General features: G+C 43.2%; 1 protein-coding gene across 10 annotated transcripts in view; it reads left to right on the plus strand.

The window, feature by feature from the left end:
• LOC121280891 overlaps positions 1–27,829 on the plus strand; it is a 270,129-nt gene that overhangs the window by 198,882 nt on the left and 43,418 nt on the right. For 8 of the 10 annotated variants that reach the window (XR_005943756.1, XR_005943750.1, XR_005943755.1 and 5 more), the window contains 3 exons: positions 683–789; positions 8,146–8,350; positions 23,654–24,017. Coding sequence is in view for 2 of the 10 variants with exons in the window: in XM_041193244.1 (XP_041049178.1) it covers positions 683–789; positions 8,146–8,350; positions 23,654–23,919 (578 nt within the window). In the remaining 8 variants the exon portion in view is untranslated. Of the gene's footprint in view, positions 1–682; positions 790–8,145; positions 8,351–23,653; positions 26,870–27,829 lie in introns of those variants that run through there. The other 2 variants (XM_041193244.1, XM_041193246.1) reach the window with 2 other exon arrangements.

Here is a 27,829-nt window from a genome sequence, read left to right on the forward strand (position 1 = left end):
TGCAATTAAAATTGTATTATCAGATGGTTCCCAGTGAGGGCAATTGCCCAAAGGAAGTTTGAACTTCCCAGGCAAGTGCCGTGCAATCCTCACCTGGGAACTTCTGGGGGAGGGCTGGGGGTGTGGTGTTCCCCAGTACATCTTTGGGGTTTTCCCCCCAGATACATTGCCCTGGAGTTCGGAAGTTACGGGCCAATATAATAATTGAGCATTGGACTTGAATATTGGGTTGTAGACTTTGAATCCCAGTCACGATATTAAAGGAATGGAACAGCACAATACCATTGCATCTGATATTCAACAAAATGGTTATGGTTAGGGTATCTTGGACTGCATTTTTAGAAGACAATGCTTAGAAGCTAAGGAAGACTAAGAAGCGCAAAATGCAAGCAAACCTACACAGGTACGATTTTGTGTATTGGGCTCCCAGTGCAGAGCTTTAAGTGACAGAAATGCATACTGGAAATTTGGGCATGTTTGATTGTGGACCCTGAAATATTCTCCTCCATTGACTTTAATAGTGGAGTTCATAGTTACTTTAATGTCTGTCTAAAAATCCCTTTGTGACACTTAGAAGGGTGCAGTTTAGAGGTTACATTTCAGAGGGTACAGTTTAGATATGATTACAGACAATTGCACAGGAAGACTAAGTACAAATCTAATAACACTGATACTTTTGCAGGGTCTGAACTAACATTTAACTATCATCTGGAATGCTTGGGCACTGGAAAGACTATTTGTAAATGTGGGGCTCCAAACTGCAGTGGCTATCTAGGTGTACCACCTAAGGTAGGACATCTCTTTCCTTGTTCTTAATATAGCCATAGCAATGCATCAGATTCTTTTATACTAGTTTTTTTTCCAGTATTAACTTTAAGAAAGGCTTGATCATTCATTCATCTTTCACTTCGAGAAATTACAATGTTGTAGTCAGAAAAGTTAATCATGAATTAGCATGAAAATGAATTTATTTGACAAAATTAGATTTCTAAGAATTACATAAAGGAATGATACGGAATGTTTCACCATTACAGAACGTAGTAAAAATTAGACGTTACTTTCCTCTTTATCTTATTAAAGAAAGAACTTGCACCTAATAGCTAATGAAGTACCGTAGGTGTATAAGTCGACTAGATGTATAAGACAACTCCATTTTTTCCACACCAAAAATCATGTTTAGCTCTAACCTCATGTATAAGTCAGTCCTCCCTTTTCTGCTGAGAACTACTATACTCGTGTTAGGATGCGACCTCAATTTTTCACCTCAGAAATCCACATTTTACTCACCTTATAAGTCAGCGCATGGGATGCACAGAGTTTATGATACGACTGCACCGGGCAGGCTGCATGGAACAAAGGACGAACAGAAATGGGTCCTCCGGCAAAAAGAATGAGGTACAAAGCTGGTTCCAAGCTAAAAGTCATAACGTTTGCTGACCTGCTGACCATAACTGTGCTGCAGCGAGAGAATTTGGTGTTAGCGAAAAACTGGTTCAAGAACGGAAGGAGGAATCCATCCTGAAGAAATTGCCAAAGACACAATGTGCCATGAGAACATGAACTAGCCATTCGCCTGATCTTGAGAAGCATGTATCAGAATGGGTCCTCGAAAATCGTCAGAATAGTTACATCGTCAACAGAAATACAATGCTTAAATACACACTTAAGTGGGCCAAATCAAATCCGAAGTCTAGCAAAGACTTCAAAGCAACAGCTAGTTAATGTAGTCATTTTTGGGGGCAAAAATGTCTATTGTGGCAGAAGATTAAGATCACTCAGACTGCCAAAAGATGTGAATCATCAGATTGTGGCAAAATCACAACTACCAATTATGTCACATCAAATGAATTTTGATGGGCTCAGCAACCAAACTGTAGAGTGGAAAGGTTGGAAAACAGTTCTAGTGTTCTAGGGCATCAGAAGTCAGGATTCACTGATTATAGCCTGCATGGGCGACAGAGCCAAATTAAAGCCAATGTGTTTTTTTTTTAATTCATTGGGTGTGGGTATCGCTGGCTAGGCCAGCATTTATTGCCCATCCCTATTTGCCCTTGTTTAAGAGTCAAACACATTGCTGTCATATGTAGGCCAGACTCGGTAAGGACTGCAGATTTCCTTCCCTAAAGGACATTAGTGAACCAGATGGGTTTTTACAACAATTGGCAATGGTTTCATGGTCATCGTTAGACTTTTAATTCCAGATTGTTATTGAATTCAAATTCCACCATCTGTCGTGGTGGGATTCAAACCCAGGTCCCCAGAGCATTACTCTGGGTCTCTGGATTACTACCCTAGTGACTATACCACTATGCCATCCCCAGTAATTTTCAAACATAAAACCATGCCAAAAATCAAGTTCCCTGCAGGAGTTTTGGTACATGTCCATGACAATGTTGGATGGATCAGGATGGAGTGAAGTTATGGATCAATAATGTGTAGAATAGGTGGCCTACTCAAAGAATGCAGCTTATTAGTGTGAGACGTGATCCCATGCAACAGTTGAGATCACGAGGCACCTGCAAAGAAATAACACCCACATTGCAATTATACTGGGGAGGCCTAATGTCCGTAGTGTAACCTTTGTATGTGTGCCTCAACAAGCCATTCAAGGATCCTGTTTGGGCCAAATGAAATAGGTGGATGGTTGATGGAGAAAAAAACCTTCACAGAGTGTAAATATAAATGCTGCCCCGCTTGATGTTTTGTGTGGTTTTGTCATTAAATTGTGGGATGCTGTTACTGCACAAACTCTCATCAGATTGTCCAAAAAATACAGAATATCCAATTTATTGGATGGAGACGAAGATGATTTATTGTGGTGGGTTGATTCTGTAACTAAAAGTACCAAATCCGATCCAGAGGAGATGATGCCAAAGCCAAAAAGACTCAATGAATTCGAACAAAATGAATTGTGTTGGATGCCGAAGACTGTGAATTTGATGGTTTCTAAAACATTTTGATTGTGATTAAATGTATCCCTTGTAGAACTAATTCATTCAATTGAAAATGTCACATTGATTTAATTTGTAGTACCAGGGTTTTTTTTTTACACATTTCAAAATGGACACCGTCAACACCAGTGGTTCACATTCTTTTACACTTGGCATGTAAGTCAAAACCTGTTTTTGGAAGGATTTTTCAAGGCGACAGAAGTTGACCTATACGCCATGATCTGTGGTACTTTTGAGGTGTAGTCACTGTCCTTTTGCAGGGAAACATGTAGTTAATTTGTACTCAGCAAGGTACCCCATGTGGCAAATGAGATAAATGACCCTTTAGTCTGTTTCTAGTAGTGTTAACAAAGGGATAAATGTAAAAACATTCTCCTGGTGCCCTGGCTAAAACCTCAAATAGTACCATGGAATCTTTTACATCTAACTGAATAAGCAGACAAGGGCTCCATTTAACACCTTATGCAAATGATGCACTGAAGTCTCAGAATAAAGTGATGTGCTTGAGACCATACTGCAAAATTCTGATTCAGCGTGAGTGCTTCCACTAAGCCATGTTAGAGGAAAAAGGGACATGTATTTTTTCACAAACGCACGCCATGCAGTTGACATATTTGTTGTAGAGCAAGATTGGTTATTTTAGTGGTAAACATCTTGGGTTCTGGGTTGTTGCAAGCTTATAATAGTTTCAGGTAATTTAGAAGTTCTTCCTAAATGAATCTATCCTTGAAACCAGTAATTTTTTAATTATTTTTTTTATGAGGTTTGCACAAGCATTCCATTTTTTATGTTGATTGCTTTCAATCAGAAAAAACTTAGAGGAATCCAAAAATGGCTGACATGGACACATTTCTGTCGCAGACGACAACCGGCACAGTTGTGTGCCAAATCGCCACCGCCTGTGCCATAATTTTTTTTCTATATTTCTCTGTAACTTTTTTTTGATTAGGTGAGAAATTACTTCTCAGAATTTATAAACACTTTAGTGGGGTCCACACTTGCTTGAACATATTCAGGCTTTAGAGCACCAACAAATTTCTTTACAATTTTATTATTTTCCTATTTATGTGTGAGGTTCAATGATTAGGGAAGAATGCTTTTTTAATATAAAAAAAATTAAACCTCCAGCCACACATTGATTCAGTAACATGAAATGGCAGAGGTAAATTTTTGTGGGCTGCATTGCTTCTGTTAACAGTCTTTCTACTGTTTCCAATTTGTCAAGAATAAACTAAGGGTTGGATTTTACGTCCAGTGTGCTGGGCCTGTGGCTGGATACAAAAGTGGATGTAATATTTGCTTTTGCCTGGTTCTGTAGCTTAGCAAAGGTAAATTCCTGTGCGCTGCATTGCTTTTGTTAACAATCTTTCCACTGTTTCCTATTAGTCAAGAATAAACTGAGGGTTGAATTTTGAAGGGACTGTCGTCGGATGCAGAAGCGGGTGTAACGTCTGATTTTGCCCAGTCCTGTGGCTCCATAATGATTTAACATCTGTTGGAAGGGTGATTGCTGGGGCCAGGCTGCCAGGCCGGTAGCGGCTGTTGGGTGGGGGTTGCAGTGTGGGATATTTGCAGCTTGACGGAGGAGCTCCATTGGAAATTGGAGGCCATTGAAGGAGGCACATCCTGCCTGACCATAAGACATAGGGGCAGAAGTAGGCCATTCAGCCCATCGAGTCTGCTCTGCCATTCAATGAGATCATGGCTGATCTGATAATCCTCAACTCCACTTTCCTGCCTTTTCCCCATAAACCTTGATTCTCTTACTGATTAAAAGTCTCTATCTCAGCCTTGAATATACTTAATGACCCAGCCTCTACAGCCTTCTAAGGTAAAGAATTCCACAGATGCACTACCCTATGAGAGAAGAAATTCTTCCTCATCTCTGTCTTAAATGGGTAACTCCATACTCTGCGATTATGCCCTCTGGTCCTAGACTCTTCCACAAGGGGAAACAGCATCTCAGCATCTACCCTGTCAAGCCCCCTAAGAATAGGTTTCAATAAGGCCATCTTTCATTCTTCTAAACTCCAATGAGCACAGGCCCAACCTACTCAACCTCTCCTCATAAGAAAATCCCTCCATACTTGGGATCAACCTAGTGAACCTTCTCTGGACTACCTCCATATCTTTCCTTAGGTATGGGGACCAAAATTGTTCACTGTATTCTAGTGTGGTCCACCTAGTGCCTTGTATAATTTTAGAAAGACTTCCCTATTTTTATACTCCATTCCCTTTAAAATAAAAGCCAGCATTCCATTTCCTTCCCTATTACCTGCTGAACTTGTATGCTAGCTTTTTGTGATTTATGCACAAGGACCCCCAAATCCCTCTGTGCTGCAGCTTTCTGCAGTCTTTCTCCATTTAAGTAATATTCAGCTCCTCTATTCTTCCTGCCAAAGTGCATAACCTCACATTTTCCCAAGTTTTTGCCCACTCTCATAACCTGTCTATATCCCTCTGCAGACCCTTTGTGCCATCCTCACCACTTGCCTTCCCACCTATTTTTGTGTCATCTGCAGACTTGGTGATTGTATATTCATGTCCCTCATCCAAGTCATTAATATATATATTGTAAATAATTGTGGTCCCAGCACTGATCCCTGTGGCACTCCCACAGGTTGCCATCCTGAAAATGCCCCCCTTATCCCAACTTTCTGACTTCAATTAGTTAGCCAATTCTCTATCCATGCTGATATATTAACTCTAACAACATGGGCTCTTATTAAGTAGCCTTATATGCAGTACCTTATCAAACGCCTTTTGGAAATCCAAATATATTACATCTTCTGGTTCCCCTTTATCTACCCTGCTTGTTACCTCCTCAAAGAATTCTAATAAATTTGCCAAGCATGATTTCCCCTTCATGAAGTTATGCCGATTCTGCTTTATTATATTATGCATTTCTAAATCCTCTGCTATTACACCCTTTATAATAGACTCTAACATTTTCCCAATGACAGATGTTAAGCTAATTGGCCTATCGTTAACGGATTTTTGTCTCCCTTTTTGAAAAAGGGTGCTACATTGGCAGTTTTCCAACCCTCTGGGACTTTTCCAGAATCTAAGAATCCTTGGAAGATTACAACCAGTGCATCCACTATCTCTGTAGCTACTTCCTTTGATATCCTAGGGTGCAACCCATCAGATCCAGGGGACTTATCGGCCTTTAGTCCTATTAGTTTCCCTAGTACTTTTTCTCTAGTGATAGTTATTGTATTTATTTATTTCCCCTCCCTACCTTTTGCCCCTTCATTATTTAGTATTGTTGGAATGTTGTTGTTGTCTTCTACCGTGAAGAATGATGCAAAGTAGTTATTCAACTCCTCTGCCATTTCCTGGTTCCCATTATTATTTCCGCAGCCTCATTCCCTAAAGGGTATATGTTCACTTTGGTCCCTCTCTTCCTTTAAAGAAGTTCATATTATCCATTTTTATATTACTTGCTAGTTTACCCTCAAAGTTTATTTTCTCCCTCTTTATATTTTTTCGTCATCTTTTGTTGGTTTTTAAAACAATGCTCCAGCAGTGTTACCTGAGTTTCTGATCCGTCGCCAGCCTCAGCCTGCCGCCGTGAAATTGTAGTGGAGGTGGAAAAATGGCCTATAAGGGCCTCAGTTGGCACGAGAGGAGTCAGGCCACCTGACACCTTCTTTGCCACTCATTAAAGTTGTGGTGGCAGGGGCAGTTGGCTAGGAAGGTACCAGAAAAGGTAACCTTGGCATTTTACAGCCCCCTTGCCTGCAAGCAAAACTGGAGTCAATGGAAAAGAATCTGGGGGAAATCTCTTCACTGGGTGGAATCATACCTAGCGAATAGGAAGATGGTTGTGGTTGTTGGATGTCAGTCATCTCATTTCCAGGACATTACTGCAGTAGTTCTTCAGGGTTATGTCCTAGGCCCAACCATCATCAGCTACTTCATCAATAACCTTCTTTCTGACCTTATGATAGAAGTGGGGGTGTTTGCTGATGATTGCCCAGTGTTCAGCACCATTCGTGACTCCCCAGATACTGAAGCAGTCCATATGCAAATGCAGCAAGACCTGGACAATATCCAGGCTTGGGCTGACAAGTGGCAAGTAACATTCTTGCCACTTGACATTTAATGGAATTACCCTCGCTGAATCTCCCACTATCAACATCCTGGGGGTTACCATTGACCAGAAACTAAACTGGACTGGCCATATAAACACTGTGGGTGCAAGAGCAGGTCAGAGTATCTGGAGGAATCCTGCAGCGAGTAATCCTGCATCTCCTGATTCCCCAAAGCTTGTCCACCATCTACAAGGCACAAGTCAGGAGTGTGATGGAATACTCCCCACTTGCCTAGATGAGTGCAGCTCCAACAACACTCAGGAAGCTTGACACCATCCAGGACAAAGCAGTCCACTTGATTGGCACCCCTTCCACTAACACTCCCTCCACCACCAACAAACAGTGGTAGCAGTGTGTACCATCTACAAGATGCACTGCAGGAACTCACCAAGACTGCTTAGACAGCACCTTCCAAACCTACAACCGCTACCATCCAAAAGGAAAAGGGCAGCAGACAAATGGGAACACCACCGCCTGGAAGTTCCCCTCCAAGCCTCTCATCCTCCTGACTTGGAAATATATCGGCATTCCTTCACTGTTGCTTGGTCAAAATCCTGGAATTCCCTCCCTAACAGCACTGTCGATGTATCTACATCACATGGACTGCAACGGTTCAGGAAGGCAGCTCACTACCGCCTCAAGGGCAGTTAGGGATGGACAATAAATGCCGACCTAGCCAGCGATGCCCACATCCCATGAATGAATAAAGAAAAGCCCTCCCCCAGGGAGTGTAAAATTCTGCCCTAACTGTGTGGTCCAAAACAAAAGGAAATTGAGGGAAAATACCTGACTGAAATGGTTATGCAAGGATCTTAATTTTTTAAGGGATAGTATTTTAGTTGAATTGTTCCTTATGAGGCAAACCTAATAGCTGGCACAGGCACAACAGGCTGAAGGGCCACCTTATGTGCTGTGTTATTCTGTAATGACATTAGTTTGACCAGTTGGTTTCTAAAATGAATACAGATTTTACACATTGATACTTTAATGAGATTCTGCAAAGTTTTATCATCAAAATATATGGGCTATTTCTGGTCTGAGTTATGAAATGCTTTTTGAAATTTACTCATGGTTTTGCTTTTACTTCCACTCTACAGAATATACAAAGCTCAACAGATGAAAAGAAGGTAAAAAGGCGGCACATACTTCCAAGGAAGCGTAGACAGCAGTCTGAACTAGTGAGAGAACATGAAGAAGAGTGTTTCCGCTGTGGGGACAGTGGGCAGCTAGTAATCTGCAAGAAGCCAGGGTGTCCTAAGGTGTACCATGCTGATTGTCTGACCCTGACTAAGCGTCCTGCTGGTGAGTGGCTAAATTTCTATAATGCATATACAAAAGCTTTGAAAAAAAAAGCTTTAACCCCATCAATGTTCATCCTACCCATAGGAACAGAAGTAGGTCATTTACCCCTTGAACCTGTTCAGCCATTCAATGAGATTGTGACCTAACTCCATATGCCTCCATATCACTTAATACCTCTGGTTAAAGTATGTCAGTCTGAGCTTTTAAACTAACAATTGACCACGCATCAACTGTCATTGACAAAAAAGAGTTCAAAACTCCTACCACCCTTTGTGTGTAGAAGTGTTTCTTAACTTCACTCCTGTAAGGCCTTAACTTTAACTTTTAGGTTACATCCACTAATCTTAGATCCCCCAACCAATGAAAATAATTTTTAACTACCCATCAGTTCCCTTTGGGTAAGTAGGTTAATAGCCATAGTCCAGAAGGGTATCTCTCTGTTGAGGAGGGATAATTGGTTATGTAGCTTGAGGGGCACTACTCCGCCTCAAGTATGGGGCAGGCAAGGAGACAGGTGCCAAGTCTACCTCAGCCAAAGCTGGAATTGAACCCACACTTTTGGCATTGTTCTAGCCAACTGAGCTAAAAGGCCCCTCAGCTTTCCTTAGTATCTTGAAAACTCAAATAAATTTGTCACATAATGTTCTAAATTCCATTGAATAAAGCCCTAGTTTATGTAATTTGCCCTTGTAATTTAACCCTTAAGATTCCGGATATCATTCTACGAAGTCTTGCTGCACTCCTTTCAAGATCAAGGTGTGATGACCAGAAGTAAACACAGTACTTAGGTGTAATCTAATCAGGGCTATGTATAGCTGCAGCATGATTTTAACTCCTTGTATTCTAGTCCTTGATATATGAAGGCCAGCATTCAGTTAGCTTTTTTGATTATTTTTGAATGACCTATGTAACTGAATCCCTAAGTCTCTTTGGACATCTACTTCAGTTTTAGTCTAATCACGGCTTTGTATAGCTACAGCGTGATTTTTAACCCCTTGAATTCTAATCATCTCTATATAAAGGCTAATAATCCATTAGCCTTTTTGATTATTTTTGACACTTTGATGATCTACATAGCTGAATCCCTCAATCTCTTTGAATCGCTACTTCTTCTGGCTTTTCACCATTTAGAAAGTACTCTGGTCTATCCTTTTTAGATTCAAAGTGAATGACTCCCACTTGGCCTTATTGACCATTTACTTAACCTAATTTTCTTCTCCATCTACATAGCTTTCATGAGTCATTCAGTTAATTGTTCAAAATTATTTTGTTGTCACCTATGAGCACTCCAATTGTTTTCTTCCAAAGTGATGTGTTTGAAGGAAGAGCAGGAATTATTGAGGAGTACCAAGGAGATCAGTCTGCAGGGCCGGTGATCTGTGCCATCTTCGCCTCCAGTACCTGCATGCTTGCGTCTACAGGCAGAGGTGAAAGTATCTTACTTTCACAGACATGGTACCATTGGAGGCTCCTCTTTCCCAAAGAAAGCTGTGTGATATGATTTCTCACTTTGTCACTATAATATATGAATGCCTAAATGTTACGTTGAATGGATCTTCAGAAATATCATAACTGCAGCATAGAAGCGGAAGCTCACCATGGCTGACCTGCGAACTCCAAGTATCAACTTTTGCCCAAATCCTTCAATAGTTTTGGGTAATAAAAATCTATCAATCTCAGATTTATAATTAACAATTGATCTAACATCATTTGCGATTTGTGGAAGAGAGCTCCAACCTTCTCCCACCCTCTGCGAGAAGAAGTGTTTCCTAATTTCACTCCTGAAAGATTTGGCTCTAGTACAAGAACAAGGGATAGGAGCAGAAGTAGACTATACGGCTTGTCGAGCCTGCTGTGCCGTTCAATATATTGACTGATCATCTGCCTCAACTCCATTTTCCCACCTACTTCCATATTCCTTGATTCCCTGAGAGACCAAATATCTGTCTATCTCAGCATTCAATGTATTCAACCATGGAGCATCCACAACCCTCTGGAGTAGAGGATTTCAAGATTCACAATCCATTGAGTGAAAACATTTCTCCTCATCTCAGTCCTAAATGATTATCTCCTTATCCTGAGTCTGTACCCCCGTGTTTTAGATTCCCCAGCCAGCGGAAATAGCCTCTCAAGTGTTCATTCTGTCAGGCCCCTTCAGAATCTATAGTTCTTTGCAGCCTCTGTGTCCTTCTGACTAGCTTTGTATAATCAGCAAGATTAGATGCATTACTCTGTCTCTTTGTCTAAGTCATTAGTATAGATTGCAAATAGCTGAGGCCCCAGCCTGCCAACTTGAAAATGCCCCATTTTTGCCTCCGCTTTGCTTCTTGTCTATTAACCAATCCTCTATCCATGCCAATATTATACCCCCGAATTCCATGAACTCATCTTTCTATTGAAATTTTGTGTGGCACCTTATCGAATGTCTTTTGGAAATCCAGGTATATTACATCTTCTGGTTCCCCTTTATCTACCCTACTAGTCACATCCTCAAAAAACTCTTAATAAATTTATCAAACACTATTTCCCTTTTGTAAAACCACGTTGACTTAGAAAATCACAGTATGATCAGACAAAGTGCATTGTTGAGCATTACTTAATAATAGATTCCAGCACTTTCCCTACAACTGGTGTCAGGCTAACTGGCCTGTAGTTTTTCTGTCTCCCTCCTTTCATGAAGAATGGTTTTACATGACTATGCCCCCTAGTCCTAGCAAAAATGGTTTCTCCCAATCAACCCAATAATTAAATTAATTATTGAAAAATTAATATTTTCAAGATATTAATATTTTCTGTTAATATCTTGAAAACTTTGATCAAATCATCCCTTGACCTTCTAAATTCCAGGGATATAACCTTGGTTTGCTTAATTTCACTTTGTAGCTTAACCCTTGGAATCCAGGTATCATTCTAGTAAATCTATGCAGCAATCCCTCCTAAGCCATTATATTCTTCCTAAGGTGTGCCTAGAACTGCATACAGTATTGCAGGCAAGGCCTAACCAGGGCTTAATATAAATAAAGCATGACTTCTACCCCTTTTGTATTTTATTGCTCTAGATATTAAGGTTGGCAATTCATTAGCCTTTTAGATTAATTTCTGTTCATGGCATTTTAAAATCCGTGTAACTGGACCTCAAAAGTCTCTTTGGAGCTCCACTGTTCCTAGCTTTTTACCATTTCGAAAGTATCTAATTCTATCCTGTCTAGGTCCAATGTGGATGACCTCACATTTGTCTACATTGAAATCCATTTGTCATAGTTTTACATATTTACTTAATCTATTAATATCTCTTTGTAATTTTATGCTTCCACCTATACTACTCTCAATACTGTTGTGGCTTAGTTGATAACGCTCTTGCCTCTGAATCAGAACATTGTGGGTTCAAGTCCCACTTCAGGACTTGAGAACAAAAATCAAAGATGATGCTTAAGTACTGAGGGAGTTGTGCAGACACTGGCTATTGGATTAGACATTAAACCAAGGCCCCATCTGCCCTCTCTGGTTGGCATAAAAGATCTTATGCACTATTTCAAAGAAGAACATGGGAGTTGTACCCAGTGACCTGGCCAATATTTATCCCTTAACCAACATTACAAAAAAAAAATTATCTGGTAATTATCACAAGGCTTATTTGTGTGCACATCAGCTGCCACATTTCCTATATTACAACAGTCACTACAATTAAAAAGTATTTGATTGGCTGTAATGCACTTTCTTTCTATCTCTGTATCGTTGACAAATTTGGATATGTGGCTTTCCATCCTATTGTCTAAGTCGTGAAGAATACAGTGAATAGTTGAAGCCACAATACGGATCCCTGCAGGGCACCTCTAGTCTATCATGCCATTCTTCCAATCACCTTTCACACAGCCAATTTCCTAACCAAATAATAATTTGCCTTCAATTCCATGAGGTTCAACTTAGTGTCTTATGAGGGACTTTATCAAAAGTCTTCTAACATCCCTTATAAATAACACCCATACACAGTTCCCTATACACTGTTTAGTCACTTCCTCAAAAAATTCAGTCAGCTTAGTCAGACATGACCTACCCTTTACAAATACATGCAGGCTCTCTCTAATCAGCTGAGAGTTTTCAAGGTATTCCAGTCACCCTATTCTTAATTACAGGCTCTAGTAATTTGCTGACAATAGACACTAAACTAACTGATCTGTGATCCTGGTTTTCCTCTGTCACTTTTCTTAAATAGCGGAGTGAAGTGTGTAATTTTCCAATCTAATTGAACAAGAAAGAACTTTTGAAGATCATAGTTAGGACATCAGCAATAGAAAATAGGAGCAGCAGTAGGTCATTTGACCCTTCGAGCCTGCTCTGCCATTCGATATGATCATGGCTGATCCTCTATCTCAACACCGTATTCTTGTGCTCCCCCCATGCCCTTTGATGCCTTTAGAATCCAGAAATCTTATCTATTTCTTTCTTAAACATATTTAGTGACTTGGCCTCCATAGCCTTTTGCGGTAGAGAATTCCATAGGTTCACCACCCTTTGAGTGAAGGAGTTCCTCCTTATCTCAGTCCTAAATGGTCTACCCCATATCCTGAGACTATGACTCCTTGTTCTAGACACCACCATAACCCCAGTCAGAGGAAATATCATCGCTGCATCTAGTCTGTCCATCCCTTTCAGAATTTTATGTGTTTCAATGAGATCTCCTCTCGTTCTTCTTAACTCCAAAGAATACAGGCCTAGTCAGCCCAATCTCTCCTCATACGACAGTCCTGCTATCCCAGGAATCAGTCTAGTGAGCCTTCGCTGCACTCCCTCTATGGCAAGTATACCCCTCCTTAGGTAAGGAGACCAAAACTGCACACACTGTCTCAAGTGTGGTCTTGCTCTGTATAGCTGCAGTAAGACATTCTTGCCCCTGTACTCAAGTCCTGTTGCAGTGAAGGCCAACAATGTTCTCACCCACATCTTTTAAAACCCTGGGATGGAGGCCATCAGTTTCTAGGGATTTGTTATTCTTTAGCACCATTAATTACTCCATTACAGTTACCTTGCTTACCTTAATTTTGTTGAGTCCCTGGGATGGATTGGTGGGCAGGCACTAAAAATAGCTCTGCTGGCCAGCATGCCAGTTCCCCGGTTCCGTCAGCCACGGGCCATTTTTGCGGAGGTGGGATGGGGAACCATAAGGGCTACCGGGTAGCCAAGACAACTCATTAAGAGTCTTTGAAGCCAATTAAAGGAGGCCAAATGGGAGTTTTCATTCAGTCTCCAGATCCCTGCAAGTGTCGGGACCTTTGCCTCCTGACTGCAGACTGGGTGATCAGTGCTCAAGCCAGCCTAGAGGCCCTCCCTCCCTGCCTGGGTGCAGGAGCAGCCATTGAGTATGCCATAGAGTGGGCCCACCCAGCACCCCTGCCCCTCCCACCCAACCTTTCCCCACCCCCCAGCATAGTTGTGATGGCTATAAGATCCATTTTCTAATACGTTTTTAAAAAGTTGAAGAGAGCCCATTTTGAAGCACCCACTCTTACCTACCCTTTGTTGCCTCTGGCCCTCCAGCTTCGAGAACCTGCCTGCCATTCTTAAATGTTCACCGAGCCCGCCTCCAGGTCAAAATGGTAAATCAGGGTCAACGACTGTTTCCCATTCCCCTAGGTGCAGGTCTAGGATTCAGAAACAGTCCCAAACTCATTCCTACCCCCGACTTTGATTCAGTAATAGTTTCCTTGGGATCTCTGGCATGCTGGCCTCCTACTGTAACTGCTGAAGTAAGCCTGCAATTTATTTATTTTCATTGACAACATCACCATTATCACCTTTCAAAGCGGCCTCATTGCTTCTGCCTGCCCTTTTTTCCTAATGTAATTGTAAAAGTTTTTTGTGCTGATTTTGATGATCCCTTTTCATCCTCTCTTTTTATAGATACTTCTGCTTTGTCATCTTTTGCTGCTCTTTATATCATTCCCATTTGCCAAGATCTGTGCTTTTTTTTTGTATGCTTTCTTACCTCTTCAGTTGTCCATGACTGTCTTTTTGGCAAGTAGAACTCTTGCTTTTTAGGGATATAAACTCATTTCATATATCCTGAACTTCTTTTTGAATGCCTCCCACTGATCTCTTGTTTTATCCGTTAACAGATTTCCTTAGTTCACTGGGGACAGTCACTGTTGCATCCCATTGAAGCCAACATTCCTTAAATCTAGAATCTTAGTACCTGTTTCACTTCTCTTATTATGATCGCCGTTAGATAAATGTTCACACCGTTAGGTTAACTAAATCTGGCTCATTACTCATCCATCCATCCATTTCCACACCGCTTCTCCTGGTGAGGATCCCAATGGCTGTAAGCTGAGCAGGGCTGACCAGGCTTCCCTCAGCCACAGATTCCAGTTCCTCCTGGGGGATTCCCAGGACAGCCGAGAGATGTAACCTCTGCAGCATGTCCTGGGTCGGCCTCAAGGTCTCCGCCCAGTGGGCCGTGCCCGGTACAGCTCAAGTGGGAGTCTACCAGGGGGCATCCATTTCAGATGCCTGAACTACCACAACTGGCCCCTCTCAATCTGGAGGAGCAGCAACTCTACTCCAAGGCTCTCCCGGATTGCTGAACTCCTCACCCTGTCCTGAAGAGTACGCCCAGCAACCCTGCAGAGAAATCTCATCTCCGCCGCTTGTAACCTCAATCTTATCCTTTCGGTCATTACCCACAGTTCATGACCAGGGTGGGGATGGAGATGTAGAACAGCCTGTAAACTGAGAGCTTCGTCCTAAAACTCAGCTCCCCCTTCGCCACCACGGACTGGTAGAGCACCTGCAGAACTGCAGCTGCCACACCTATCTGCTGGTCAATCTCACACTCTCCCCCGCCATCATTTGCGAACAAGATCCTGAGATATTTAAACTCCTCCACTAAAGGAAGCTGTTTGCCCCTTACCTGGAGAGAGCAACCCACTCTTCCTTGAGAGAACCATGACCTCAGATTTAGAATTGTTGATTCACACCCCATCCGCTTCACACACGGCAGCAAAACATTTGAGTGTGCGCTGGAGATCACAGTTGGATGAGGCAAGAAGCACAACATCATTTGCAAACAGCAGAGTTGCCAGCCTTAAGCCCCCAAACTGGATACTCTCTGTACCTTGGCTGTGCCTTGATATCCTGTTCATGAAAATCACGAACAGGAGTGGAGACAAGACGCACCTTTGGCAGAGTCGAACAAATCTGACTTAATACTAAGAATGTAGACACCACTCTTGCCACGAATAGAGGGACCTCATAGCACACAGAAGGTACCTCGTATTCCCGCAGCACTTCCCACAAAATATCCCGAGAAACGCGCTCACGTGCAACGGATTAGCAAACTCTCACGAACCCTCATATATCCGTGAGAGAGCAAAGAGCTGGTCTACTGTTCCACGGCCAGGGCGGAATCCGCCTTGTTCCTCCTGAATCTGAGATTCGACTAATGGACGAAGTCTCTTCTCCAGCACTCTGACATAGGCTTTCCCAGAGAGACTAAGCACTGTAATCCCTCTATAATTGGAACACACCCTCTGCTCCCATTTCTTAAAGATGGAGACCACCACCCCAGTTTGCCAATCCAGCGATACTGTCCCCACCTTACACTGAAGAGGTGCGTTAACCACGACACCCTAACATTGTACAGCGCCTTTAGATCTCTGGACGAGTCCCGTCCATCCCTGCTGCCTTACCACTACAGAGGCTCTTCACCACCGCAGCTGCCTCAGCAACAACAATAGATCCGATCTCACCAGAGGGTTCTGGCCCTGCCACTTGTAAGGAGGGCGTGTCTGCCAGGTTCAGGAGTTCCTCAAAGTGCTCCTTCCACTCCTCAGCGATCTCCCCAATTGTGGTCAGCATTTCCTCACCCTTGCTGAGAACAGCTTGGACGATATGCTGCCGACCCCAGAACAACCTTAATAAGTCAGTCTCCATAGCCTCTCCAAACTCCTCCCACACTCTCACTTCAGTGACTGCTGCTACTGTAGCCCTCCTGATCTTCCAGTACCTCTCAAGCGAATCAGGAGATCTATCCACAAGCTTTGCCTGCTAGGCCGCCTCCCTCACCACTGGTGTCCGCCAGCGGGTCCTAGGGTTGCTGCCACGACAGGCACCAACCGCTTTCAAGCAACAGCTTTTCGCCGCTGCATCAATGAATGAGGTCTTGAACATGGTCCTTTTGGACTCACTGCCCTTGACCTCACCTGAGATACAAGAAAAATACTTTCGAAGGTGGGAGTTGAAATCATTTTGCACAGAAATGTCTGCCAGACACTCCAAGGTGACCCTCGCTGCATGTTTGGGCCTCCTGTGACTGTCCAGCCCACGTCCTGCGCACCAAGTCCAACTTGCCTCCAAGTGGTGATTAGTTGACAGCTCCGCCCCTCTCCACCCAAGTGTCCAGAACACAACTATAAAGTCAGTCGACCTTCGACCCAGGGTGCTCTGGTACTAGATACTCCTATGAGCGTCCTTGTGTTCGAACATGGTGTTCATTATGGACGATCCATGACTGGCACAGAAGTCCAGTAACAACTCATCATTCAAGTGCAGATCGGGGAGGTCATTCCTCCCAATCATCCCTCTCCAGGTCCAGGTATTCCCATCGTTCCCCATTTGAACGTTGAAGTCCCCCAGTAAGACTACAGAGTTGGTAGATGGCACCCTATCGAGTACCAATCCCACCATCTCTAAGAAAGCTGAGTACTCCAAGCTGCTGTTTGGCGCCTAACTTTGACTGTTTGCCTTTTTCCTCTCTGAGACCTGAACCTTCATTGGGACAAACTTCAACTGTATGGCACTCAGCTGGGGGCATGTGAGTATCCCCACACCTGCCTGGGACCACTCCGGAGCAGGAGAGAGACCACCCTCAATTGAGAAGTTTGACTCCAGAACCAACACTGTGTGGAGGTGAGACCAATTATATCTAGTCGGTACCTGTCTACCACCTCCACCAGCCCTAGCTCCTTCCCCACCAGTGAAGTGACATCCACGTCCCAAGAGCCAGTTTCCATTGCCGAAGTCTGCGTGTCCGTCTTGATCTGCCCCGCTCTCACTCGCTGCCATGTTAACATCGCAACCGAATCCCACCCTTGGCCTTGTGGGTGGTGGACCCACAAGGTGGCTCCAAGAAGCCATTTCGGGCTGAACCTGGCCAGGTTACATGGGTGGCATGGCCGCAGGCACTCGCCAGCAAACGCCACTCCCACACCTGGCTCTAGGGGTGGGTCCTGGCATCCCTGTTCCAGGTGAGATTTTGTGTGTTATTTCTAGAATCATCATTTTTGGGGGGGTGGGGGGGGTGTCTTTGGTAGATTGCTCTTTGTCTGGAACCTCACCTTGGACCTGTTTGCCAAGGGAGACCCTACTAGGAGTTCTGGCCTCCAGATGACATAGCTCCAAGGTTCATTGGATCACACAAGAACACCCCCCCACCCCAATACGACAAGGTTACGATCCTCAGAGGTGCTCATTACTTATTACTAAATCTAATATGGCATTTCCACTTGTTGATTCTGGGACATATTGTTTCAGTAAACTATTCTGGACACACTCAAGAAATTCACAATCTTCCTGATTTGTGCTAGTCTGCTTATCCCAACGTTTATGAAAGTTAAAATTCCCCATTAAAATCAATTTGCCTTTGCTACATGCTCGTCTAATCTTAGCATTCATACAAGCTACCATTTCACTACTACTACCAGGGAGCCTTTATACAACTCTTGCTTCAGTCTTAAATCCTCTTCGACTTCATTATTCTACCTATGAAGTCATGCTTTACATGATACTCATTAAAAAAAAGGTGTGGTGATCAGTCAGCAAAGCCTGCTTGGCTGCACCTGCCAAGATGCAACCAACTATTTTGCAAACATTTTCACACCTAGTTAGCAATGCCTGTGGGGAATGCTCTTCACAGAATCCTGGTCAGTAGAAAGCTGGAGTTAGACCTGTGCCATCTGCTGTAGCATGCTAACATGCACCACCATAGGCTTGTAACAGCAGTCAACAATACTGGTTAGCTGTGGCCTCAAGTCCATCCTTTACCTCCTTTTAGTGTGGGCTTAGGGGACCATGTAGTGGAGATTCTCTTCACAGCCACTTCTTGAAAAGTCACCTCAATATTCCACCTTTAAACAGAATTGGGTGCTGAACTACTCTGTAACATTCACACTGATCATTTTGCCTCCTTTGCCAGCGTTTTTATCTGTCATTTCATCACTTCCCACCCCTTTAACCTTGGCAAAGCCTAAAAATAAGTTGAGATGCCTATTGAGATGCATCAAAGGCTTTCTGAATTTTTGTCTCCCTATCGTTACTCTCCCCTTTAAGTATCCCTAACTCTGTAAATGTCACCCAATTTTACTCACCAACCACATTTGTACTTCTTAGACTCAGCTGCATCTGTAGCGCTGTGAATAATGATACAAACTAACGTACACCAGAGAATTGAATACCAGTGGATGTTGCATCCCAGGATTGGCTATTGCCCTTCCCAGGAGAGTTAGTTATTCTTTGGGCCAGCCTGTTTCTCTTTTCCATGTACTTTCTCTAAGACCGTACCTTCTGCCCTCATTGCTTCCTTCATCTCTTTGGGTTTTCCTCATTCTTTTATGTTTCTGTGTAATCTGAATCAATAGTTTGCTGTAAAAATACTAACCATCTCATGCTCTTGCTTCTCTCTCTGCTGGCCTGACTTATTCTTCACTATTCTCTATCCCAACTCTTTCAGTATCATGAATTGTGAAAGTGCTAATTATCTAGCAAAACATTGAAGCACATTAACATAGTATTAAACTGCTTAATCTCTGCATACGAATGCTTTTTTAAAGATGCACCAAAGGAACAGTTTTAATAACAATGGCCAGGATTTTCCGTGCCTGCTGGCATCGGGTGGCATGAGCGGACAATATGGAGAGGAGGCCAAAAATTGGTTTCATGACATTGTGAAACCAGTTTGTGATCATCCACTCAGCCCGTCAACAGCAGGCCACGTTCCCCGCTATCGGACGTCAGGAACATCATTGTAATACATCAGTATATCATTATAAGACCAGCCGACTGGACTCATCCCCCACCCCCACCCCGCTGGATCGCCTGCTCATGTTGACGGGTAAACATGCCGGTGCAGATCACACCTTGACAACTGTGACATGCAGAAATCGGGACTTACAACCAGGGCCTTGCTCACCTCATGGACATCTGAGAAGCAGAAGCTGCTGGAGCCCGACAGCAATGGGATCCTGGAGGAACATCCATGGCATGCTGGGTGGATTCTCATAGACATGGCTTTGCTGCGAAGCAGCTCACGGAAGCTTGAAAGTCACCATTGATGCTCACAACGGATGGCAGTCGAGGGGATGGGAGAGGAAGGTCTAGGATCAACGGAGAGGAAGAGGTGTCAGGAGGTTGAGGTTGGGAGGGGGGTATGAAGGTGTCGGGGCTGAGGTTGAGAGGAGGGGAATGAAGGTGTCAGGGGGCTGAGGTTGGGGGGAGGGAATGAAGATGTCAGGGGTCTGAGGTTGGGGGGAGGGAATGAAGATGTCGGGGGTGAGGGGAGAGGGGAATGAAGGTTTCAAGGGTGAGGTTGGGAGGGGGGGTGAAGGAGTACAGGGGGTAATGGGGGAGGAGATGGTAACTGAGGAGGTAGGTGTAAAGGGGGCTGGAAAGTGTAATGGAAGGGGTTCAGAGGGGGATGGAGTGCGGAGAGGGAAGGGTAGTCCGGGTTGGCGGGGGGTGGTGGAGGAAGGAATGTGGGGTTGGGGGAGTCCAGTGGTGGAGGAAGCATTCAGGAAGGGGGAAGGAGTAAAGTTGAAGGAAGAAGTGATCGTGTCCAGGAGTCAAGCAGGAGGAAGAGGTAAGGCTGGAGGAAGGAGTCCAGCAGAGGGGGAGGGGGAAGGAACAAGGGTGTCTGAGGGAGCCAGGAAGAAGGAAGGCTGGAGGAAGAGACAAGGCTGGTGGAAGGAGTTGGGGGGGAAGGACTGGAAGGGGGCATGAACGTGCAAGGGAGGGGTCTGATGTGTTCATGACTGCTTCCTGGGGAGCGAACTGAGGGTGGGCATGATATGAATGAATAGTGAGTGAGGCGGTAGGGTGGGAGATGAGGGTTCAACAGTTGCTGTAGAAAGGATGGCGAGTGTGGCTGGTGGGAACTCGGAAGCTAAAACGAACCCTGCGGGTGGAAAGGAAGAGGCTGGGGAGGTAAATGCGAATGAGGGTGGGCTTTTAGGGAAGGAAGTGAATGTGCACATTCACCTAGACATCCCTGAAGGAAAAGAGTTGTGGCTGGTAGGTCATGGAGGGGAGGTGGAAGGTGATGCCAGGGGTGTCGCGTGCACACACACACACACAAATCTCTCATGGGCCAACTGCTCCCTCTGCATTGAGGGGCTCACAGGCAAAGGGGACTTGGAGGGAGATGACAGCCTCTAAGATTCCTCACTGGATGACCCAAGGGTGTCCAGCTGCCGCTATTCCTCCCTTTGGGGCCCAGGGGCCTGGCCTGAATCCCTGAGGGAAAGGAGCATCTGGAGGGACGTGAGGTGCCCCGTTTCCCTTTTGCGTTGCCACTGCAGGAACTCACCATGGGCTCCCACAATGGAGTACAGGTCTGAACACACCTCCACATTCTGTTGGACCAGGGTTTCAATGGCGTCCACCATTCTCCCCATGGAGACCTCCATATACGCACATGTGGGCAGCGCTTTATCAGAGAGCAGACCGACACAATCCTCCGGTTCGACTACTACTCTGTAGAGGGCTTCCAACAGCTCTGCATGCTGTTCCCATGCCTTCTGCTGACTCTCCAGGATGAGTTGGAAGGCCAAATCTAGAGGCTCATCATCTGACTCGGACCTTACAGATGCCTGATTCCCAGCAGTTCTCCAAGTGCTGGGATGCTCGCACGATCATTCCTCCTGCTACTGTGGACATGTGTCCATGTGGTGACCACCATATTGTGAACCTCAGCCTGCTCTAGATCTAGGTCCCACTGAGGTGTGTGTCTCTGCATTGGTGGAGGGTGTGGGTAATCATTGTGAAGGATCTTCCAGGCTATTTATTTCCAGCTCTTCAATGGAGGAGGGTGGCCTCTTCGCTGAAGGTGAAGATGTTGATGGAGCTGAGGAATGGCTGACTGAGGGTGTCAGTCGCTTGGCAGAGCTCCCTCTGAACCAAAGTAGAGAAGTAGTGCATGATAGCAGAATCAAAAGCAGGAAAGAGAGCACTCACGTTTGCGTTGAGGGGGATGATGTGGCGCAGGATCCTTACGAGGATTTTAGCCACAGACCTCACTGTCATCGCAGGCACGGTCCATGTCCTCACCAGACAATGTGATGGCACACTCAATATGAGTGAGGAGCCTAATGTGGGCCACTCCAGCCCCCCAATTTGGGACCTCTTCCTGCTGATTTTAGCAAGCTTCTCCTGCATGATAACAGCTGGAGAATGAGAGCAGGACACATGGCACTGCGTGGAATGTTTGTGTGGTGAGCAGAGCCATGGACGGGACGAGGACATGTGCTTGAGAGGGTATGAGCCTGATGGAGATGTGAGGGTGTGAGAGAGAGTTAGTGGTGTTGCCCCTTGAGGTTTGAGACCCCTGTGGATGTGTGATGGGCTTGAGTGATCAGAAGAGTGAACTACCTAGGTGGAATGGTTGAGACCATTCACCCTATAGCGGCACTGAGTGGCTGGCCTCTTGCAGGACACTGCCACCTCCTCCCAAGTCTGGTTGGTCACGCCATTGCCCATCCTGCAGCCAGAGCGGGGCTAGAGGACAACGCGGAGGGCCTTTACGGCTTCCAAAAGGCGCTCCAGTGACTCGTCATTAAATCTGAGGCTGCAGTCTTTTTACCTTTCATGGACATCTTCCCTGCAGTCATCCTGGGCTGGAAGCACTAAGATGTGTGCACACGGCTGGAATTTAAATATGGCGCCCAGTGTGATGAAGTGGTGAGGTGATAGCGTGGTAGGTGAATGAGAGCCCACCTGCCTGCCATGGCAACGGCGTGTCTCCCAGGAATGCATAATTTTGCGACGGATTTGAGACAATACGGTGTGAAAAGCCATCATTGCGGCCAGCAGGTAAAACATTGTTTTACCCACCCGCTACTGCACTTAGTGCAAATCTGGGATGATTCTGCCCTAAGATACAGTTACAAACTGATTCTTGTTTAGATGTTCAGAACCTTTAAAACAGATGACACATGTAGCCCTCTGCTGTTCACTTTTGAAACCTGTATGCTCTAACATTACAAGTTGTATAGGCTTCCACCAAACCTTTCTTTTTTTTTCCCCCCCCCCTGTTTGGTTCCTATTTTGAAATGCTTTTGTTTTTATAATTTTGTTCATGCTGTTAAATTAAACACTCAGTTCCTTTGGCACCTCTGTTCAAAATCATTAGCATTTAGTTCAAAACAAGGTTCAATATCTAAAAGAGTTGAGCAAAATCCTTGACCAAAAATTTTTCTTACAGATCCAAATTTTTTAAAGGGGCAATGTCCCTAAGTATTTTTATTTAACTCACATGGGATGACAATTCTAATTTGCTTGTAGAGGTTGATCTTCACTCAAAGGATGACCAAAATTGAGTGGATGATGTAACGTTTGTACAATACAGTACCATCTAAGCAAAATGAAATACATAAATCCTCTTAAGTTTTTGCTGCAAAATTAAATAATGGTGCTTAATTAAAAGAATTAAGTCATTATCTTCAAGGCATGTTTACATTTTGTCCTTCAAGATGGTTATCGTTATGCTGGGAGGAGGGAAGCAAAACTGTGCTTGCTGACCTTCACTGCTCTCTATTTTAAAATTATCCTTGTTTTCAAATCTCACCACCGCCTTGCATTACTTATTTGCGTAACATCCTTCATCCTTATGAACTTTCCTTATAAACTTTGAAGACTTCTGTGTTGCTATTATTCTGGCCTCTTGAGCATCCCTGATTTTAATTGCTCCACCATTGGCGGTTCTGCTTTTAGCTGCCTTGGCCCTAAGCTCTAAAATCCCCCCCCTAAATTTCTTCACCTCTTTACCTCTCTTTCAAAATGCATAAAATATACCTTGATCAAGCTTTTGGTCACCTTTCCTGATTTCTCCTTCTGTGGCTCATTGTTGAAAAATGTCAAAAATGGCATTATTCCTATTGTTTTTGTTAAGTGTCTTGATACATTTTATTGCAGTAAATGTACTATATAAATATAAGTTGTTGGATTTTTGTGGTATTCTTGTTGGTACACAGCATGTTGAAAAATGTGCCTTCCTGCAGAAAATTTCTGATCAATTTTCCTGTTATGTTTTGTCAATAGGTAAATGGGAATGTCCGTGGCATCAGTGTGATGTGTGTGGAAAAGAGGCAGTCTCTTTCTGTGAGCTATGCCCCAGTTCTTTCTGCATGGATCATAGGGACGGAGCTCTCTTCATCTCCAAGTTAGATGGCCGACTTAGCTGTAATGAACATGATCCGTGTGGCCCTGTTCCTTTGGAACCAGGAGAAATCAGAGAGATTATGCCACCACCCAGCAAACATGTATTACAGACCTTGCAACCATCAGATTCCACAAACATTCGGTGAATGGAGTATCCGTTTATCGTGTGCCTCTGACAGGAGCTTAATAAGAAAAGTGAAAAAGCTGCCTTCATTTCAGTAGAAGACAGATATTCAAACTGAATGTGAGTGTGCGTGTGTGTCTGTGTATACATATGGGTGGAGTCAACTTAGTTCGCAGATGCAAGATGCATAATTCCTGATAACCTATGAGAGTAAAATGAACTTGGACAGATAGAAAATTGAACCACATGCTCTACTTCCCAATATCTTTAGCACAATTATACTTGGATTTATACCTGGGACACAAAACTGGCATGCTCAGGTCCACTCAAGAATTCCAGTTAAATCTACTGCAAGGCCAGTTATTTTCTGACCTCAATGAACTGATTTATGTGTAGTTTTTTTAATGTGTTGTGCTATGATGCTCACATAACACAAGATTAGTAAATTCATCTGGCATGTTTCTGACATTGAATGCTCAGTCTAGTTCCACACTTAGAAGTAGGAGATCACTGAAAGGAGTAGTTGCTATGTGGTATAATGAATGCATCTTGTGGGCTTGTAATTTCAGTTAATTGAATAAGTCTGCTTCTTCCAAGCACTTGTTCAACAATTGCCTAATAGTAAGCCTTCATTTAAATTGATAAATGAACATTGATATATATCAAGCATTCAGGATGAATCATTGCCCAGGAAGTGGATGGTACGATGTGCTGGAACATTGTCATTTCACCTCCAGAATGAGAGTTCAAATACAGTCCAGCTAGGAGGAATGAAGGTATATCGATATCTTACATAGACTAAGGTTTATAGTTTATTAGAGCATCATACTCTCCCTTCTAGTACCTGGTCATGAAACTAACTCAGTTACAGGGAGCAAAGATCTGAGTCATATGAAATGAGTTGAGCATACAAATCAAGATCAGAGTGAAATTGTCTCTGAATTCAGCACTAATTCTTGATCATAGAACCCATTCAAAAGGAGTCTTGCAAATGGAACTGTAACACTGGTACACTGCTTTGTGTTTGGCCTGGGCCATGCCTAACCTAGATGTAGATGAAGCAAAACAAGGAAATGTTTGCCTGTGCTGTTGGGCCTCATTCAGAAGAGCACACATTTACAAAGAAAAATTAGCTATAGAGAATTGAGAATTTTTTTACATGTTGGTGGGAAGTTTAGCTGAGCTACTGCATGCTAACAAAAGACACAGCCTTGGTGATAAGACAGCATGAATTATCTGCTGAAGTGATATTATTTCTTTGCCAGTTTCACGCTAAACGTTTGGTGTGTTTCACTGAGTTGTGCTGAATCAGCCTACTTCAATCAAACTAGCCAGTTTATGGTGAAGGCACATGTCACTTAACTGGAGAATTTTGCTGTCTGTTTTTTAATGCAATAACATACTTTGTTTTTTGTTTTACAATTGTCTTATTTTCAGCTATATTTAAACCATTTCAATTTTGACATGTTCAAGCTGGTCCAGCATTTTAGGAAATTCGATTTTATTGGAGTATAGCTACAATCTGTTCACTAGCTCCACCTTCTGGACATAGGGCAAACAAACATCAGGCTGCAGAAACTAAACTAGGGAAACTTTTGTCTTCCTAAATCTGGAGAATTCATCGGATGGAAAATGTCCCTAGTCCCGAAAGAAAAGGAAGGCAATCATTTAATTTTCTATTTAAATAATTGGGTTGTTCGTTCAACAAAGTTCTCCAGTCAAGGTCAGCCTGTTGGTCCACCAGGGTTTTCTGAATGAACTTAAATGCCATCATATCTTTTTGACTCACTGTGAGGTCTTTCCATTCGAAATTTGCAATGCTGCTAGATCTTTTAATTATAAATCACCAGCCCTTTTAAATTAATAGTTTGGTTTTGACATCTTTAAACATTGCATAAATCCTGTAATGATGTTTGTTCAGATAAGGTTTCTGTAGTCCCAAGGAGCGTGATTCTTGAGGGTGAGTAAATGACTACGATTACATTAATCTTCCCCTATTATTATAGTTCTATTATTCCTAGGAATAACTTTACCTATTGTAACCTCTGGATATGACAGACATAATCCTTCTAGGATTTAGCAATTTCACAGTTCATTGTTCATTTTAACCTCGCAAATTAAAGTTCGCTACTTGAAGTGGCGTAGTGGGTTAGATACCTAGAAATCATCGTTCAAATGTAGCCCAGAATAATAGGGTGAAAGACTTCTCCGTCAGTTGATCATAAACAGTGTACATGGTATGAGTTTGGGTAGTCTCCTTTCAGTCCTTGGTGGCATGGGCCCGTTATACAACTTAGCCCCTAATTCAGTACTAATTTGCAGTGTTACTTAAGACTAAAAGATGTCAAATGGCAAAATGTTACACCGGTGAAGTAATTATTCTGAAATGGTGGTTGCAGCACATTGTTAGATGTAGCAGCAGCAACTTATTCTGCAACTTATTGTCCAATACCTGACCTGGAGCTGCTCAGTGCTAGGTCTGAGAAAATGGAAACTGGTCCGTTCCTCAGCATTAACTTCATACTTATTGACGAGTGCAACAGAAGGTAACAGTAACCTATATATTTGCAGTTACTCCATTCAGAAAGTAGCTCATTTAAGCATGGATCTGTGCTCAGCTTTTCAGTAAAGCTGCAGATAAAAAAATGTAGCATTCACTCCTTGGTGCAGCAGCAATTGGAATTCGTATTATCCCACCTAACTATATATTCTAAGATCAACTGGGTATAATACTGAATGATTCTTGCTGGAAAGATGTTCACTGAACTAAGATAGATTCCTATCTATTCTGAGTCATTGGCTTGCCTTGATGTTTGATATTCTAGTGTGTGCCAGATTTGTAACTTTTCTACTATTGCATTGGATGTATTTACACTAGCCTTGTGATAATAGTGGACCTATTCACAAAATAGTCATGATGCAAATGCATTTGCATCAAAGATATTCTAAAAGAATAAATTTTTTAAAATAAATTTAATGTGTGCTAGTTGTTGCATCCAGTTCAAGTTGGAGATGTACTTTGATTCTAAAGTTCAGCTAATGTGTAGTTTTTAACATATTTCTCAAACGTATTACTCTGTATTTTCTGCATTAGCTGCCTCTTTTAATTCAACACAAATGAGCCAGCCATGTATTCCATAATTCCACTGCCAACAGCAAACTGCTAAATCCCTGGGCAAAACACATTGCCCCATTATTTCCTCTGTGAGGATAGTTATTGCATTGCTATTAGTTAACCCTTACAATAGCTAGGACAAGAGTGGTGATGGTAATCATGAGTCTCACTGACAGCATCAGGCAGCTGACCACAAATTTGTGAAGACAATGTCTTAACCATTACGCTACTCCCCCATTACAGATGCATAGCAAGTATTATCAAAACAAAATTGTTGTTCTCCAGAGAGTTCATTTAGAACTTAGCCACACATACCATGAAGGTCCCAGTTTCGAACTCTGCCCTGTGCCAAGTCAGCTAATTTTAGCTGGGACAGTGGTAGCGCACCATTTATCCGAAGCACCTTGGGTTAGGGGAAGCATATTGACCAGACTGCAATTCCTGATCACCATCGAACAGTCCTTTCTGAATATACTCGTGTGGGCATTGCTGAGTACATGATCAGATTCAAATCCAAAGCTCCTTATGGTTGAATGTCCTGCTGAAACTCGTTTCTTGGTGACTGACATCAAGATTGACAACTTGGGCAAGATATTGCAGGGTACCAGTGTCCATGGATGGAATAAAACTGCTATAAAAAGAATAAGAAAATACATTTTTACATGTGGTAAATATAGGAAAAGTACCTGCAATAAGGAGTGCTTTTCCTGACTCTTGATACTTTACAGTCAGCAACCAGGATGTGAAAGAATGCTAATCAGAATGGTAATAAATCAATGTATTTACCCTATAATCTTAAATGCAGTTGATCACTCAT

The sequence above is a fragment of the Carcharodon carcharias genome, chromosome 8, assembly GCF_017639515.1.
Source record: "Carcharodon carcharias isolate sCarCar2 chromosome 8, sCarCar2.pri, whole genome shotgun sequence".
NCBI classification, from domain to species: domain Eukaryota; kingdom Metazoa; phylum Chordata; class Chondrichthyes; order Lamniformes; family Lamnidae; genus Carcharodon; species Carcharodon carcharias.